The sequence below is a fragment of the Rhododendron vialii genome, chromosome 4a, assembly GCF_030253575.1.
Source record: "Rhododendron vialii isolate Sample 1 chromosome 4a, ASM3025357v1".
Classification (NCBI taxonomy): Eukaryota; Viridiplantae; Streptophyta; class Magnoliopsida; order Ericales; family Ericaceae; genus Rhododendron; species Rhododendron vialii.
The window spans coordinates 16,813,413-16,832,183 of NC_080560.1; the positions used below are offsets into that span (position 1 = coordinate 16,813,413).

The 18,771-nt window shown below is 38.3% G+C and overlaps 1 protein-coding gene and 1 long non-coding RNA gene across 2 annotated transcripts; one reads left to right on the forward strand and one right to left on the reverse strand.

Annotated features, from left to right (window-relative positions):
* Positions 1 to 8,512: 8,512 nt before the first annotated feature.
* On the reverse strand, positions 8,513 to 10,551 carry LOC131323743 (uncharacterized). The gene is made up of 2 exons (XM_058355588.1): positions 9,449 to 10,551; positions 8,513 to 9,248 (listed from the first exon to the last, which is right to left on the reverse strand). Exons 1-2 carry the CDS (start codon positions 10,549 to 10,551, stop codon positions 8,513 to 8,515), a joined length of 1,839 nt encoding a protein of 612 aa, XP_058211571.1.
* Positions 10,552 to 15,488: 4,937 nt separating this feature from the next.
* LOC131322210 (uncharacterized) lies at positions 15,489 to 16,176 on the forward strand. The gene is made up of 2 exons (XR_009198748.1): positions 15,489 to 15,831; positions 15,942 to 16,176. It is a non-coding gene; the product is annotated as an uncharacterized LOC131322210 (long non-coding RNA).
* The last annotated feature ends 2,595 nt before the right edge of the window (positions 16,177 to 18,771 follow it).

An 18,771-nucleotide genomic window follows, 5' to 3' on the forward strand; every position in this document is an offset into this window, starting at 1 on the left:
TATTATACCTAGTGAATAGTCGAAGCGGATTAGTGACAGGTTGTGCTTAGATTATTAGTTAGAATCAAAGGTGGTCTGTGCCTAATCAAGGTAGATTGTGTTAATGATGAATTATATTTCCTAACCTTTAGGCTTTGTTTGGAACATAGGGAAATGAAGGAAAAAGGAAAAAGCACAAAGGAAAGAAAGTTAAAAAATTCTCTCCTTTGACAATGGCAAAATAGAGTTACATGTGAATAGTAAAATTCTGGCCGCCATGACAACTGTAATTATTGCATTTATTTCTGGTTTCTTTTGTTCATTCAATTAATTAATGTATGGCTATTTATCTTTCATTTCGTTAAATAATTTTCTCGAGTATCTAAGATTGGGTGTTTGGTTTCTGTGATTTCAAACACTACGCCATGCAATAGTTTTCACATAAGATATAATTAGGAAATGAATATTGTCTATTTTGAGAAGACGAATCATGCTGGGGCAAATTTAGTGTAGTTTAGTGTAGAATTGAAGGCGATTCATGACAGGTCGTTCTTATATTATACCTAGTGAATAGTCGAAGCGGATTAGTGCCAGGTTGTGCTTAGATTATTAGTAAGAATCAAAGGTGGTCTGTGCCTGATCAAGGTAGATTGTGTTAATGATGAATTATATTTCCTAACCTTTAGGCTTTGTTTGGAACATAGGGAAATGAAGGAAAAAGGAAAAAGGACAAAGGAAAGAAAGTTAAAAAATTCTCTCCTTTGACAATGGCAAAATAGAGTTACATGTGAATAGTAAAATTCTGGCCGCCATGACAACTGTAATTATTGCATTTATTTCTGGTTTCTTTTGTTCATTCAATTAATTAATGTATGGCTATTTATCTTTCATTTCGTTAAATAATTTTCTCGAGTATCTAAGATTGGGTGTTTGGTTTCTGTGATTTCAAACACTACACCATGCAATAGTTTTCACATAAGATATAATTAGGAAATGAATATTGTCTATTTTGAGAAGACGGATCGTGCTGGGGCAAATTTAGTGTAGCTTAGTGTAGAATTGAAGGCGATTCATGACAAGTCGTTCTTATATTATACCTAGTGAATAGTCGAAGCGGATTAGTGACAGGTTGTGCTTAGATTATTAGTTAGAATAATCAAAGGTGGTCTGTGCCTAATCAAGGTAGACTGTGTTAATGATGAATTATATTTCCTAACCCTTAGACTTTGTTTGGAACATAGGGAAATGAAGGAAAAAGGAAAAGGAAAGAAAGTTAAAAAATTCTCTCCTTTGACAATGGCAAAATAGAGTTACATATGAATAGTAAAATTCTCTCCATTTTCTCTCATTTTTCTTAATTATTTCCCTCCTCTTCCTTTCCTTTCCACAATTTTCAAACAGAGCCTTAAGTAAAAAGAACGGTGGGTGAAATTAGGGCATCTCTAGTGGTAGAGTGAAGGGCTTGGTTTGGTCAGAATTTTTCTGATTTAGTTAACTATCTCTAGTTTGGGCTCCCTAGTGGTTTTGTTAACACTTTGCAAACTTTAAAAAAAGCTAATTGTGTGGTTTAACTGTAACAAAGCTACATGTGACAGTCTTTTACAGGAGATGTCGCTACCATGTTGTCGTTGAAAAGATAGAAAGGGGGGGATGGGAAGGAAGAGAGAGAAGATGATGGGTCCACATATATATATATATATATATATAGAGAGAGAGAGAGAGAGAGAGAGAATAAGTTTCTAATGCGGATCTATCTCCGCATCCAAGCAAAGTACAGACCATCCCATTTCTCCCCTTTTCCGATTGAATTTTTATGATCCGAGCCGTTCAATGTGTTCAGAAAGTGATTTTAAGTGTACAAATGGGAAATCGGCAAAAAAAATGACCGAGAAGGGCTTGATTTGAGCAGTTTTTATTTGAACGGTTTAATAAAAAAATTGCTCAAATCAAGCCCTTCTCGATCATTTTTTTTTGCTAATTTCTCACAGTTACCCTTAAAATCATGTTATGAACACATTGAGCGGCTCAAATCATTGAAATTCAATTTGGAAATGGGGAGTTACGGACGGGAAGGGTGTGGATAGGAACCAAACTCTGTGTGTGTGTATATAATATATATATATATATATATGTTAATATCTTTTTAATTCACACTACCAAACATCTTAAATACACAACTACAACACATGTTCACTTCTTAAATTTATACACTCTTAACAAACAAAAATAGGGATCCACTTTATACACTTTATGTCATATAACTCACAATTTTTAAAACCACCACTAGAGATGCTCTTAGCGGCTTGTTTGGATGCGGAGAAAGAATTGGAGGTATTAGTTAAGAAGGGGATAAGATAGTAGGGGGTATTGGTTAATAAGAGATGACCCATATTGATGTGATATTTATGGAGAGAGAATTAAATAGTAGTTGGTTTAAATGAGGTATTAGATAAGGGAGGTTAAATAGTACTTGATTTGGATATGAGATAAATACAGGATGTAAGGAATGGTGGATGATGTAAAAAGCTGTCAAATGACCGTTTTGCCCTTGTGCAGTTCCAAACTTAATTATGTATTACATGATATATATAATTGCAAATATAATTAATCTTTCAAACTTTAAGCCATAATATTTAATTTTACTAACAAATTAACTAATTTAATAATATTACAAAATAAAAATAAAATTTTTAAATTTGATAAAATTTAGTTATTTAAAAAAATCATTTTTTTTTTGGAAAAATACATTGTTTGGTAGTTAAAAATGTGTCCAACAAATTTGTTTATTAATAAATTATATAATTTATTATGTATAAAAAATTAAAATTCTTTTATTTAAAGTTTTTTTTTTATAATTTCGTTTTGTTTTTAAGTGTGGATGGGTGGGATTGTATGGCGCACATGGGCACACATGCATGCACATAATAATTTCATTTGTCTTTAAACCTCGTTCTTATCTGCAATTGTAGAGAGAGAGAGAGAGAGAGAGAGAGAGAAAGGTGAAGAAGAGGAGGAAGAAGAATAAGAAGTAGCAACCACAAGTAGCAATAGCAGCTACGACACAACAGTAGCAACAACAGCTACGATCACTGGTTTGATCCCTCCTCTTTCCAATCTGTTCGTTTTTTTCTTCTTGTTCTTCTTCTTCCTATTTTGTTGGTTTGAATAGCAACCCGGGGGGTGGTATCTTAAATATAATGTGAAATTTAAAAACTAATTGCAATAATAAAATAAAGAGAGTAGGAAAGAGAAAATCGATTGCAAAGATTTATAATGGTTCGGTCCGCAACTTCACGGCTTAGTTCACTCTCCAAGTGTCCAACTCGGAATTTGCTACACTATCTCCAATAGTTACAATCTTCTAGCTTCGCATGTGCTAGACAACATTTATAAGGAGTAATTTATCCCCAATTGCTCTGACTACCCAATAACTGAGGGGATTGAGGGGGGAAACTTTTTTTACTCCGGTGCTAGCTACACCTAACCCAACTAGTTTTGACTCCGGTGCTAGTAACACCTAACCACCAAGTGATTCTCCTCAAAATCACTCACAAAAAGTAATCACTCACAAGAGTATGAATAAGGATGTATAATCCTTTTTACAATAAAAATCAAAATAAGAGCTCTCTCACACAAGTGTAAAATTATCAATTTGAAGAATATAATATGAAGAGATCGATGTATTCTTTGGAGTATTTCCCCGAAGATCTCTTGGGTAATCCTGACTTCCCTTTACATACTCCAAGAATGCAACCAGTGCTTCCATCCATATTCCACTGGCCTTTAGGACAATCTTCTAGTCAACAAAAATGTAGCCAATCAATATCTTATTTTCGTCCTCCAATTTTCCCAATTGGGCCCATCAATTGGATTTGCTCTGGCTTTGTGGCTTGCCCGTATTAATGGTAATTTCACCCGCGATTTGTGGTGGCATGCACGATTTCTGCCCATATGTGGTGGGCCAGCTGCAGTACTTTCTCATGGATATGTACACCAATAAAATGTAAAATGGCTATTCAAAATGTTATCTTTTTATCTTGTGTTGTGGAAATCTTTTTTTTTTTTTTTTGGGTAAATCAACTTGAAATTGAAAAAGAGACTAACCGAATATACAGCCTACGAAGGGCATATCCCAAGAGGAAAAGAAAAGGAAAAAAGAAAACAAGAGAAAATAACAAGAAAATTGCCTATGCCAAATGGCTACATAAAGGTAGATAAAACACGATGTTTTCAATCCATCTTCCTAGAGGGAGGGAAAACATACTACAAAATAAAACTGAATGCCGTATAATGACTTCACTAGAACTAGATAGATACAAAAGAAAGAGCCTTGGACAACCCCTCAGCTTAGAAGGAATCAAGAGTGTGTTTTCTCCTCACTATGGCAGAGCATGAACTCCACAAAGGTTAGAAGAGGCTTGATAGGATACACCATCTGCCGAAATATTACAAAACAATAGAACCGCAGCTACAAAACAGCCGGCTGTACACAACAGAACAGCAGTAGATAGGATACACCATCTTTGATTGAAACAACCATAACAGAACAGAGATGCCATAGCACAATGGGTGGACATTACTGGACACATCATGGTAAGCCGATTGGTGAAAAGATCACTTAAGGCACAATTACAGTAGATGAACCATCAGCTGGGCAGCAACAAGCAGTTAGCAATCCAAATCAATTGCAGTACACTAACCAACAGCAAGGATCTGAAGACAACAAAAACAAACCCAAAAGAAAATAGAAGAAGGCTAGGGACAAGTGCCCTAGAAAGGCATAAACAGCCCAAGGGACAACCCCCCTAGGGTAGGTACGAAACAAACAAATGCAGAATCGAAGCCATTACAGGCAGTCCTGACTCAGCAACTGACAGCAGAACAGAGATGTAAAAGAAGTAAAATAGAGCTAGGGGCAAGCCCCCCTAGAAAAACATAAACTTTCCAAGGGACAACCCCCCAAAGATAGGAAAAAGCCAGCAAAATCAGAATCGTCATAACCATGGTCCAACAAATGAGACCAGTTACAAAACAGCTGCTAGCATCTAATATTAACCTTCGTAACCATGGACCAACAAAAGCAGGGAATGAAGATAAGCCAGAACAACTAACAATTAGCCGCCAGAACAACTAGCAAATAACAAAAGCAAGGTATGCAATGGAGGATTGACTCCATCCAGCCAACTCCATAACATAAGCAGCAAAGAAAGCTAGCAAAGAGAAGAATTTAAGATCATAGCAGCAGCAGAAAAGAAAAGAAAATGCTTTATCTGCTCCCCTTCGAACTCCCTCGAAACCCAACTCACCGATACTCTAAAAGCAAAAGGGAGGTCCTCAACTCCCTCGACTCTCCCTCACAAAATGACTCCCACTAACTTTTACCTCCACTCTCAAGGAAGTTGAGGCTCAAGCACACAGCTCAAAGGTTCACACATATGCTGGCACACTCAAACCAAAGGAAAGAGGCAGAGAATTAAGGTTTCCAGGTCTGGAAACACCATCAGTAGCTGCAGTAAATAACCATGAGATAAGATTAAGGTAAATACCTTATAAATAGAAGTATTAGCAGCCAGTATCCCTATTGTTGACCTGTTGCACCTTGCCTAGCTAGCACAATAGGTAAACAAGTGAGATGCAAGAGGAAATTGCAAGACTAGACACCAATCACCAACAATTACATTATTGACCAATGTTCCACTCATGTATAACCCAATCTGCTTGTAATGATTGTATATTGGATAATGATAAAATTCTTGCTCTAACCATGGAATAGATTTTGTGAACAACTACCTCACAAGAACAAAATTTCCCTTGAAATTTCCTCATATTCCTCTCAATCCATACATGATAAACAGAGGCAGTAAATACCAATTTGGTAATGACAGCTTTAATAGACCTGCCTCGTATGTTAGAGAGAAAATTGACCCACTCGGTCCAAGCTCTAGAGGGGCAGGAAACATGCAATTTGGAAAGGATGGTGTCCCACACTTGTTTAGAGAAGGAACAATTGAAGAAAAGGTGGTCGTGGCTTTCACTCCCATAGCAGAAGCTGCACTGTGAAGAGTGATTAAGGCTAAAAAGTGCTAGCCTATCTGCAGTGGATAACCTATTTTGAATGGCTAGCTAAGTGATAAAGCTACATTTTGGGATGTGGGCTGAAAACCACACCAATTTATGCCACAACTTTTGGAAATGGAGTTCTCAATTTGTTCCAAAGGGAGGCAATTGTGAACTGGCCGTTAGGATTGAGGGTCCATATAATGCGGTCAGGCTCACTCAATCTGGATGGAATTAATGGTGGCAAGGTTCTTCTGATCTCATTGAGCTCCCCATTTCGGGTACTGGGAAAAGCCCAATTTGTATTGAGAATGATGTAGGACACTGAAGCATCTCTAGGGATGCCAGAGTCAATTGTAAGTCTGGGGCCGACCTTGTCTATCAAAGGACCAAGTGGATGCCAGTTATCATGCCACAGAGAAGTGGAATGGCCATTCCCTAGCACATTAAGAATAAAGGGCTGCACTAAAGGTCTTATACTCAAGAGTTTCGTCCAAGCCCAGGAGCAATCACCTGGAATTTTTAGATTCCGAAAATTCCTCCTTTTAATTAAATATGATTTAACCCATTGGCACCACATGGACTGTTCTCCCCCCGAGATGAGGAACCAAATGTGTTTGGCAATGGCAGCCTTATTCCAAACTTGCATTGACTTGAAACCAAGCCCTCCTTCCTGTTTAGGGGAGCACAGATGTTCCCAAGAGACCTTAGCACCAGATTTTCTAAGGTCAGGGCCAGACTAGAGAAAAGCTCTAAGGATTGACTCAACTTCCTTTATGACCTTTTTAGGAATGATGAAAAGAGAGGACGAATAGGTTTGCATGGAGAATAGAACATTCTTAATCAACTGCATTCTACTAGCATAAGTGAGGTCCCTATTTGTCCAAGACTTAGTTTTAGCGATAATGCTATCCACTAAGCGTTGACAGTCAGAGGCCTCGAGTTTAGTGGAAAGAAGAGGCACTCCAAGATATCGGACAGGCAGAGTACCTTCCGTAAACCCTAAGACACCCAGAATAGTTAACCTAGTGCTTATGTTGACCCCTGAGAAATAAATGCTACTCTTTCCAGGACTAGGAGAGAGACCTGACAAACCCTGAAACTCAGTGAGAGCATCTTTAATGTGATTGACTGAGCTCAAATCTCCCTTGCAAAAGATCATAAGATCATTAGCAAAACAGAGGTTCAAAATCTTAGTAGCTCCACATCTCCAGTGATAGTGGAAATCAGGAAGAAGGGATTTCTCCTTAAGGAGACAAGTGAGAACCTCCATAACAATGACAAATAGGTAGGAGGACAAAGGGTCTCCTTGTCGGAGCCCTCTTTTCCCATGGATGTAACCTGTAACTTCCCCATTAACGCTAAGAGAGTAGTTGGCAGTGGTAACACAGGCTTGGAGCCATTTGATCATTATGGGATGAAAATTCATGGAAGATAGAGTATCCCACAGAAAATCCCATCTCACATTGTCATAAGCCTTCATGATATCCACTTTCATAGCACACCTAGGAGAGGATGAGGATTTGTGATACCCTCTCATAAGTTCCTAGGTAAGAAAAATATTGTCTGCAATCCTCCTACCTTTAACAAAACCTGATTGAACAGGATCAATTAAGGTAGGGAGAGCAGCCTGCAGTCTTTTAGCAAGAATTCTAAAGATGCACTTGTAGATAGTATTACAACATGAGATGTCCCCAACCTTGGAAGGATTAGGAACTTTCGGGACAAGAGCTACAATAGTAGAGTTTGCTCTTCTAAGCATTTGACCAGACCTAAAGAAAGTTTTAACAGCACCAGTGACTTCATGACCTATGATAGGCCAAGCTTTCCTAAAGAACTCAGCATTGTAGCCATCAGGACCAGGGGCTTTGGAAGGATTGAGAGACCATAATGTATTCTTGATTTCAAGGTCAGTAACCTCCCCTATCATAGCCAACTTTTGACTTTCAGTAAGTCTCTTGTTGACTAACTGTTGAATCCTAGGAAGAGACCCTGATAAGGAGATGAATGAGTTGTTCCCAACAGATTGGTGTAAAAGTTGACAAAACTACTCTTAATAGTCTTAAGGTCATGAGTGAGAGACCCATCATCCAAAACTAGACTAGTAAGCTTACTTCTATTTCTGGAATTGCTCAGACTTAAAGAAATAAGAGGTACACTGATCCCCCAATTTCAGCCATTGGATTCTGGATTTCTGCTTAGCTAGGCTCTCCTTAGCCCTAAGCAATGTGAGAAATTGCTTATGAACAACCTTCTCCTGACTTATAATGGATAAATTGGTAGGATGAGCAACTAGGTCTTGCTGCAGGGATTGAAGAAGTCGCCTAACGTCAGCAACCCTCTTAGAAATATCACTAAAGTCTCTAGTATTAATCTGCTTAAGCTCAGTTTGTAACAACTTAAGCTTCTCACAGACACAGAACATAGGATTCCCAATGATCACCCTCCTCCAAACTCTTTGTATCACAGGTAAAAATTAGGGGTGATCAGCTAAGAAATCAAAAAACTTGAAAGGTTTGTTAGATTTCTTAGGATTAGGAATCATGTAGGCAATAGCTGGAGAATGATCAGAAATTCCAGGGGTGAGAAAATGTGCAGAAGAAGAGCTGTAAGCCTTCATCCAATGTTCATTGACTAATACTGTATCTAGCTTAGTACTAACAAAATGTGCAGAGTCTTGCCGATTGGTCCAAGTGAGAAAACAACCAGAAAATCTAAGATCATCCAGTTCTAAGGCATAAAGGCACCGATTGAACTCATTCATATGGGGGGGCCAATTAGTAATGCCCCCTACTTTTTCATTAGGGAACCTAATGGCATTAAAGTCCCCAAGCACAATCCAAGGGGATGAGGAATTAAGCTGTTGGAGGCTAGACCAAAGTGTCTGCCTGGACAGATAACTGTTACCTCCATACACAAAAGTTGCTAAAAAAGGGCCCCCCTCACACTTAGGATGCACCTCACAATGCAAAAACTGGTCTGATCGATCTAACACTTGAACTTGTATTACATTAGGATCCCAACATACTAGAATTCTGCCCAAGGGAGCTTGAAGGTAATTATTCACAAAATTCCAATGGGGACAAATGTAACTTATTATTCTTGAAGCTGAGGCTTCCTTTATTTTATGCTCTAGCAAACCCAATAGTGATAACTTCTTGTTACTCAAAAAACATTTAACTTCCTTTTGTTTGATTGGATCGTTAAGACCCCTAATGTTCCAAAAACCAATGTTCAAAGGTTGCATAGACATAAAACAAATTACAAGCAGAACTAGGTAATTAAATGGCAGAAAATGGAAGTATTAGAGTACTGCCCTGACAAAAAGGATACCATTGAGTGAATTCCCTTATCTGATCAAGGAACAAGAGGATTGCTCCTAGCTTGCTTCCTCAGTCTTTTCAAGGCAGACCTGGAAAGTGCCTTATTTGCATCCAATGCAACAGTTGCCTTCTTAATTCCTTCAGGAGGATCAGGGGCTGGAGGAACTTTTATCTCAGAATTCTTTGGTACAATAGAATTCTGGCCATGTAAACCAGTGAATTTATGTGTGCTAGTGGACTCCACTTCCAGTGAGGCTACTGCCTCTGCCCCTTGATCGCTACTCACCACTCCTTCTAAAACTTCCAGTAACTCCTCCTCAGAATCACTAGAGTCCTCCCCATGTAATTGAGTAACAGAGGTATTAATTGGAGCGCTTGATTGCTGAGGTTCTGATGTTGTAGGATTGAGTACAAAGTCAATCAGCTGCCCTTGATTGGTGTATTCACAGCCAACCTTTTGTTTTCCATTACCCATTGTAGTCCAAATTTGTGAGTCGGGTTGATGTGGAAGAGAAGATGTGGAGGCTTCCTTAGCACATTTACTTGTGTGATGACCAAATACATGACATATATTACACATGGGGGGGAGGACTTGGTACTCAACAGGAATAACAACAGACTCTCCTTCAACAATGACTGTAACCTCATCAGGTAGAATTTGCTCAGCACTTACCTCAATGCAAATTCTAGCTTTTGTTGATTTGGTTTGTAGTAGCCCTGGTTGTCTAGCTGTCTTGGCGGTGGCTTGATCTACATGCAGAGGTCTCCCAATTGTGCTAGCCACCCTACTCAAGCACTCCTGGTTCCAAAGCTCCAATGGCAGATCATGTAATTTCACCCAAGCTGGGATTTTGGTAGGCTGATCTCGAGCAGGCTTCATCATCCTGTGCCAATCCTTGAGGACAAGGTATTTTTGGGAGAAAAAGTAGGGGCCCCCTTCAAGGACTTGCATTTTAGCTTGTTCATCCTTGAATTCAAACAGATAGAATCCTGCCACATCAGGTTTGACAGCAACAAAAAGATCTTTCCATTGATTCCTCGCAGTGGAAACTATGAGGGGGTAGGCCATTTGTCCATCAAGAAAGTGCCCTACCAAGTACTTGTTCCATTTGCCCACATCAATCGATTCAATGTCTATTTCCACCAGAGCTTCTTTTCCTCTTTGCAGGTCTGGAAAATACTCCAATTTCATGTCCATAGAAGGGCTCTGTGACTGAAGGAGCGAAGCCCAGTATTTGGGCTTAGGTTTAATTTGATTTTGACCTAACCTGGGTTTGTAGTTAGGTTGATTAGGTTGATGTGTGTGGGTGTAGGTTTTATTCAGTTGGGGTGGTGGGGCGGTTTTGGAGTGGGCTCCTAAATTGAGTGCAGAGTCTGAAGGAAGATGGGATGATGTCGGATGTAAGTAGGAGAACTGGGTGCAGTCTTCGACTCAAGTTTGTGAGCAGAGGAACCAGAAGAACGACTGTCATATCGAGGTCTGGTGTCCTCTAGGCTATAACCCATATTAGGATCCCCTTCCACATAGGGATTTCCTCTGGCATTAAACAGGATCGAAGGTTTAGGGTTAGAAATTTGTACCTTTTCCTGAACATGAATGTCATGTAGACGAGTCGCTCGCTCCTCCGCTTCCCTCTGTAGTGCTTCTTCAAAAACCTGTTGAAGTTTTCGAGAAGGGCTAGGATTCTTTGAAGATTTAGGACTGAATGTCCCAAAATCAGTTGCAGACGATGTAGGAGCGCATTTCTAAGGTTGAAACTGAGAAGTTTTGGAGAGATCAGAGATGTGCTGTTTCCGTCGAAGTTCATTGGAGTCTTGGGCTTTGAAGCCCAACCCATCGGCAAGTGATATTGTGCCGTCTGCCATAGTGGAGCACTTCTTTAACAAACGAGAGAGCAGAGATCACATAGATCGCCCCAAGTCGCCGCAATCGCCATCTATGTTTTCGGCGTGTGTTGTTGCGGAAATCTTGCTCTTCTTGATGTACTATTTCTCCTATCAATAAAAATTTAAAAAATTATTGGAAAGTCCACTATAGCATATTTGTAACCCACTAAATTCACTTCTAAATTTCATAACCCCTCTAGTCCACTAATTAGGTTTTGGTGAGGCCTTAAGTCTAATTCAATTAAAAAAGGAATTAGTTCAGGACCAAAATACCCTTACGTTTAAAAACTGTTAATCTGATATATCTCACTCCTATAAAATCTCCCATATCCTACTCCTATAAAATCTCTCATATTCACGTTGTTCCCATATCCAAAAAGGAAACAGAGTCCAAACGAGAGAGAGAGAGAGAGAGAGAGAGAGAAGATTACCCTTTCCATTCAAATCCCACATTTTTAGTCCATTATCCGTTCTACGTTTGAAATCCCAGCAGTTACGTTGAAATAAAGCGACAGAAGATTCTCATTTTCTGATACACTGTATATATCGTAATTGTACATATATAATGTTATATACTCGTTTATCAGTTCTCATTTAACGTGCGATACTTACATTTTACGTTATATACTCATTCATCGGCTCGCATTTAACGTTATATGAGTTTTTGAAAAAAAATTTTATTATAATACAAGAACATATAACATTCCACGTTTACATCTGAACGTACATATATTAACATAAAATTGTATATGTTCTATAATTTTTTTGGAGTTTTGCTGCACAAAAACTCTCATATAACATTATATTTTTACTTTATTGAATTGGTCCGCGCAGCGGCCTCAATGACTTGCTTCGAGTAACAATATATGTTCTTTTTTTGTTGGAAGGTACACAAGTCAGCAGCTTTCATATAATGTTATATGTTCTATTTTTTTAGAGTTTTACAGCATAGAAACTCACATATAACGTTATATGTTTTACTTTATTGAATTGGTCCGCGCAGCGGCTTCATTGACTAACTTCTGATAACCGTATATAAATAATCTTATATATGTTTACAATGCAAAAACAAACAAAGAACTTTATATGTGTATTATTTTGCCACATAAATAAATACACACAAAAAAACGTAATAATAAGTGTGACAAAAAATAAACATATAGCCTTATAACATTATACATGAGATTCTGTCCTTTCTAACTCTAAAAAAAATGGGAAAAAAAAGAAGAAGAGATCTTGTAACTTCTTTCCCTTTGTCGCCGTCGCCTTCTTCACGGTCGATTTTGCATCACATGTAACTTAATACTCTTCACCCCTTGAACAACTGCACAAATAATAAGTCAGTAAGGCCGCTGCGCGGACCAATTCAATAAAGTAGAACATATAATGATCAGAGTTTGATATAATCATATCTACTCGCAATCAAAACCCTAACTTATATATTATTAACTGTTCAATTGTGCTTTGCTAATGAGTTCCTATATATACCTTGAACTGGAGTCAGTTACCAACATTGATATAACCATATATAACCCTATATATTTGTTGAACAGAACATCATATATAATGTCTCACGAGATAGTAGATCGTATATAACGTTATATAAATCAGAAACTATATATACATATATGCAAAAGAGACAGAACATCATATATAATGTCTCACGAGACAGTATATTGTATATAACGTTATATAAATCAGAAATTCTATATACATATATGCAAAAGCAACAGAACATCATATAAAATGACTTACGAGACAGTAGATCATATATAATGTTATATAAATCAGAAACTATATATACATATATGCAAAAGCGACGAAGGGCGGCGATCGACGACAAAGGACGACGGCGAGGAGGAGTGCGATGTCAGCGACGAAGGGTGATCGACGACGAAGGAAGTCTGGGACGTGGGTTGATCTCTGTTTTTCGTCCGTTGATCTCGTCGTTGGAGTGACGACGGCAATCGAGTGCTTGACGACGGCGACGGAGACGACGCCGGTATTTGAGTGCTTGAGAACGGCGACAACGATCGAGTGCTTCTCGCCGATCGAGGACGACGAAGAAGGGCTGACGCCGAAGAAGCCCGACGATCGAGTGCTTCTCGTCTAGGTTTTGTTCTTCTGGAAAAGGTGTTTCTCGTCTGGGTTTTGTTCTTCTGGTTTTGTTCTTCTCGTCTAGTTTTTGTTCTTCTGGAAAAGAAAAAGGGGGGAGGGGGGGGGGGGTTAGGGATGGGTTTTATAACGGAGGAATCCGAAAAAAAAAGGGGAATGGAGAAAAAAACGGGATAAAAGATTTTTTGAAAGCAGTGGTATATTAGACTAACCAGGGTTATTATATTTTTACTAATAGGTTAGTGGACTTAGGGGGTTATAGAATTTAGAAATGGACTTAGTGGGTTTGAAAAGTGGTATAGTGAACCTGTGAAAAATTCTCCCATAAAAATTTCTAACATTTTGATAAAAAAAAACCTTATTTTTCCTCACCTCTACAACAAAGGTAGGTATTTTACCGATATTTGATACAAATATTACTATTTAAAAAAGCTGCCACTTGTGTAGAGGGAAGAGTGAGGAGTAGTAACATATACATAATCTGGTGATGTTCCCCTAAGGTAGTACTCCCTCTATTCTATAATGTTTGTCCGCACCACAAAACGACGACGTAAAAATAATACATTTTTTACAATAAAATTTTGAATTTTTTCAAGAATTTATTAAATATCGATGACTTCTTTTAATTTATGAAAAAAATTAATTTGAATTTTTCTTACAAGAAATGCTTTATTTTTTAATTATCGTTTTACGAACCGAACAAATATTTTGGAACGGAAGTAGTAGAAACTTGGAGGAAAACTCAAGTCTCTCTCTCTTCACGTCTACCTCACTGTTATCCTTCTCTCTCTCTCTCTCTATCTCTCTCTCTCATCCATAGACGAAATATACTAGCCAGCTAACTAATCGCGTGAAATATTTTTGCCAACTAACAAAACGGCGTGGTTTAATTGTTTTGCTTTTTCCTACCACGTACGGAGTATTTGGTCCAAGTTTTTTTTTTTGACAAAAGTGAGAGGCAGTGCATTGATAAAGCCTAACAACACTTACACAACGAAATTCATTATAGATAACTTGGACAAAGTTAAATTAATCATGTAATTGATACAAAACGAGAGAGAACGCAGCGATTGATATCTTTTATCCTTAGCCCAGGCATGGCCTGAAGCACTTTCTACTGAGCTGAAAATTCATGTATACTATTCAAAAATAGATACATTGCTAGCCAAGAAAAAAAGACAACAAGAATCCAAACGATCAGATGAACTTCGACCAGAAATGAACGCGGTAATGAATTTCTAGCAAACCACCAATAAATGCATATTAATCTTCTCAAGCCTTAATAGTAAACAAATCACTCAAAAGACGAATTTTATTACTCTCACAAGAAGAGACAAAACTCCCCCAGATCTTGCTCTAAATCCAGCCGCCCAAAAATCGCAGAACGGATCGCAACCCTCACTGCTTCCACCACTCCGGCGACGGATTACATGGGGACAAACGACTCCGATACGGCAAAGCCTGCCGAATAGAGAGGGTTAGATATGAGGGAGGAAAAAACGAAAAGAAAAATACTATAGAGAAGAAGGGAAAGAAGAGGAGAGCCGAGGAGGGAGAGCGGACGGAGAAGGAGGAGCCCGGGGAGGAGGGAGAGAGACGCCTCCCCCAGGCAGAAAAGCGTATTTGGTCCAAGTTCAGCCCCCTCTTTTATGCGAAAGCCAGCGGTAGGAATTAGAAACTGCAGATTTTTCTTTGCTCGATCGGTATACTCAGTGAGGTAACCTCGATCTTCTGCTCGTTTTTTCCCCTTGTTTTCCGTTTATCCCCGCATTTCCCATGTGTTCAGTTATTAAGATTTGTTAAGTTGTTGTCTCGTCCTTATAACTTTATGGGAATGACTTCCGTGTCTCCACTCATTTCGGAGACACCGTAATTTTTGACATAGCAAAACTATTATCACTACAAGAGAATATGCTTTTTTGTCGACCTTTTTGCGTTGGCAAAAAATACTGACGCAAAAAAATATTTAATTTCGACGGCATCTCATCCCGACTCAAAAGTCATCAATTTGCATCCGCCACGTTGCCATCGCAAAAACCTAGTAGCAAATAGATTTTTTTTGCGTCTGCAAGGTACACCCCGATGCAAATAGTAACTTTTTAGCGCTAAAAAAGAGTACGCGGCGGATAAGAAATGGCGGAGGGAGGGGGCGAAAAGTTCTAAATTTTTTGAAAGGATTAAATTAATATTGTTTCTTTTTCCCCAAAACCCCAAATCAATCTCTCTCCTAATTATTTTGCTGGGTGTGTTTCAATCGGTAAGAATCCTACCGAAACTCCTTTTCCCCAAAACCCCAATTCAATCTCCTCTCCTTACTTTGCTGGGATCGGCTTAAGAATCCTACCAAACCAAATCGATCTCGGTGTTTTCCAAGTCTTAATCATCTGGATGTGTTTCAATCGGCTAAGAATCCTTTCGAATCGAAATCGATCTCGGCAAAGAATCCTACCGAAATCAAGAGGATATACTGGTAAGTTTCTTAATCTGCTGGGTGTGTTTTAATGCTTCTTCTTTTCTTGGTTCCTATTGAAACCCTCTTGATTTTATTTTTCTTTTGCCCTAGCTTTTCTCTCATTAAAGATAACAGAGCACCAGAGCACCTCAACGACGACCACACAGGAGTTTCCGACAAGACAATGAAGACAATTTCTCTCACGTACATGATTCTACAAGGCAAACTCTCTAATGCTTCAATTTGAGGTTCAAGAGTCGATATTCCACCAAGCAAACTCTCTAATCCTCAACTCTCCCAAGAATCTTTTCCAGGGCTGAACACTGCATACGTCTTCCCTACTACCTCGTGATTCCACCATTGGTATGCTCCAAGGGGACCTTTATTCAACTCTTTTATTTCCAATCTCTCACCAGTTGTGGTTTTGTGTATTTTGAATCTTTATTGCTATTTATTACATGTATGCTACTGTTATTAGGAACCCAATTCAATTGGGAGTTATTTTAATCGGACCTAGAGAAGCCCCCATCCCAGTGTGTGTCTGTGTGTGTGTATATATATATGTGTGTATATATATATATATATCAATGTTCTAAAACTCGGTACTCGGTACTCGCTCGGCCGGCCACCTTGTACCTTGTAGGCCGAGTACTCGGCAATTACTAGGCGAGTAGAAATTACTTGGTATTTTTTTTTATATGTTCCCCAAATGATATTCATAATGCATAATGAGAAGTTCAATGTTCATAGTTCAAACCAAATGAAACTAAGTACAAAATTACTAGTCCATTGCAAAGCTTAACGTTCAAACCAAATGAAACCAGGTACGAAATTAATAGTGAATTACAAAGTTCAATGTTCAAACCAAATAAAACGAAGTACAAAATTAGTAGTCAATTATTCCTCCTCTTTTTCTCGAAGAAGAAGAAGAATAGCAGCAGCCGCTTCGGACAGCAGCAACTTCGAACAGCAGCAATAGCTTGATTGGTGTGTTCACTCGATTAGGGTAAGTATAAAACTATACTGAAATTACACTAACGACCTTTCAAATTTAACATATTATGTATTTTACCCCATTTTTCGGTTTTTTTTCGATTTTCTCCCCACTTCCGAGTAATCTCGTTTTACCGAGTAATCGGTACTCGCCGAGTAATCGGCTGGCCGAGTAATTCCACCGAGTAGCCCTAACTCTACTCGGCTAGGCACCGAGTACCGAGTACTCGCCGAGTATTTCCGAGTTTTAGAACACTGATATATATATATATATATATATATATATATATATATAGTACGGATCCCATAAGGGATCCCGCACGGTGCTACTGTGCGAGACTCCGCTTTTCCGATCGAATTGCGACGATCCGAGCCACTCAAAGTGTGCAGAACGTGATTTTAAGGGTACTCGCGAGAAATCAGCAAAAAAATGATCGGGAAGGGCTTGATCCGAGCAGTTTTTTTCTGAACCGGATCGAAAAAGGAGAGTCCAGCATAGTAAGGCCGTAAGGGATCCCTTATGGGATCTGGACTGATATATATTCATAAGAGTTCTTTAAGAATTTTTAGTATTTTAGTTTTGTTGTTGAGATTGAAGAATCCACTTAGAAATAGAAAGAAAAGAATACCTATGCGCAGGTGGGAAAGACTCGAACTCCTGACCTCCTAGTGAGATGTAAGAGTCCTGGCCAATTAAGCTAGTCCCAGTTGGTTCCCTAATATCTGTTTGACACTAGTATAATCTGAATTCTATTTAAATAGATCAAGGGTTTTTTTTTTCCCTGAAACTAGTTTATCAAAGAAAACGGAAGACACAATGGGGTTGTTTGGAAGCCTCATTTTTTACTTTTTGGCATTTTGGATTATGGTGAGAATGTAATTTGAATGTTGTAGAGTGTTTGGAAGAAATATGCAGAATACATTTTCAAACAGGAGTAATGTTTGGAAGATAATGATAAAAATAAATTATGAGTTAATTTTTTACCATGTTACCCACGATTGTTTATTATGGTACTATAATGTGTATTAATAGTTTTTGATCAATTTTGCTAAACTTGTTCCGACACCTGAGCTTATATATTACAAGGAACCAAAAAAGAGAAAAACATACTCATTACATGCAATTACAATGTTATGGACGTCCAAATTATGAGTTTATTAAAAAAAATTACACAAATTATAAATTATCGATACAAAATACGAACTTATTAAGAAAAGGCACTTTTTTTTTTTTTGCTAAAATGGTAGTAAATTTCATTGATGCGAGATAAATATACAATCAAATAGCGTTAATTATCCTAGACAGAGACAATAACCAGAAGGTCTAGATTCGCAAGCTTATAACTCCAGAATCTCACAAACTAACACAGCAATCCCTTGATCCTCAGCTAGCTTCTAACAACTGGCTCCTAAAACCAACAAATGAAATTCCAACAAAACCACCGAATTGAGGTACACCTAGCCGGGAGAAAGACTCACAACAAGAAATCGGAGAAAAAAATTTAGAAAAATACAGCAAAACAAATAAAAAAGCAACAGAAATAAAATCTCACAAACAACACCCAAGCAATCAATTAAGCACTGCTACTCTGGCGAACCAATCCAAAAAAGGCACTTAAACGGGGGTTTTCTCGGTATTATCAGGCTCCTCCAATGGTGTTTTGGGCTTAAGAGAAAGAGAAAATGGGTGCAAATTGTGAATTGTTAAAAAGCGGAAAAGGAACCTGCCCCTCTTTTTGACTTCTGTTTTAGAAAGTGGAAAACAGAAAAAGTCATTCTACCACTGCACTCATTCACATACCCAATCACACATTCACAGTGTATTGCATGGTAACTATAACATTATTTTGTGATGGGATCCACACCATTTCAACCAATATGAAGTAGGGTAACGTTCACCCTCTTTTAAGGAGGGTGAACAAAATTGCACTCCCCATAATAGGGGTAGAGCCTGTGCATGCTACA

What these genes read in the sequence shown, in the direction of transcription:
- LOC131323743 (XM_058355588.1), bottom strand. Translation starts at nt 10,551, where the DNA reads ATGAAATTGGAGTATTTTCCAGACCTGCAAAGAGGAAAAGAAGCTCTG. An exon ending in GCAAATAAGGCACTTTCCAG is followed by an intron (nt 9,249 to 9,448) that starts GTCTGCCTTGAA and finishes TTGGAACATTAG; the next exon opens with GGGTCTTAACGATCCAATCA.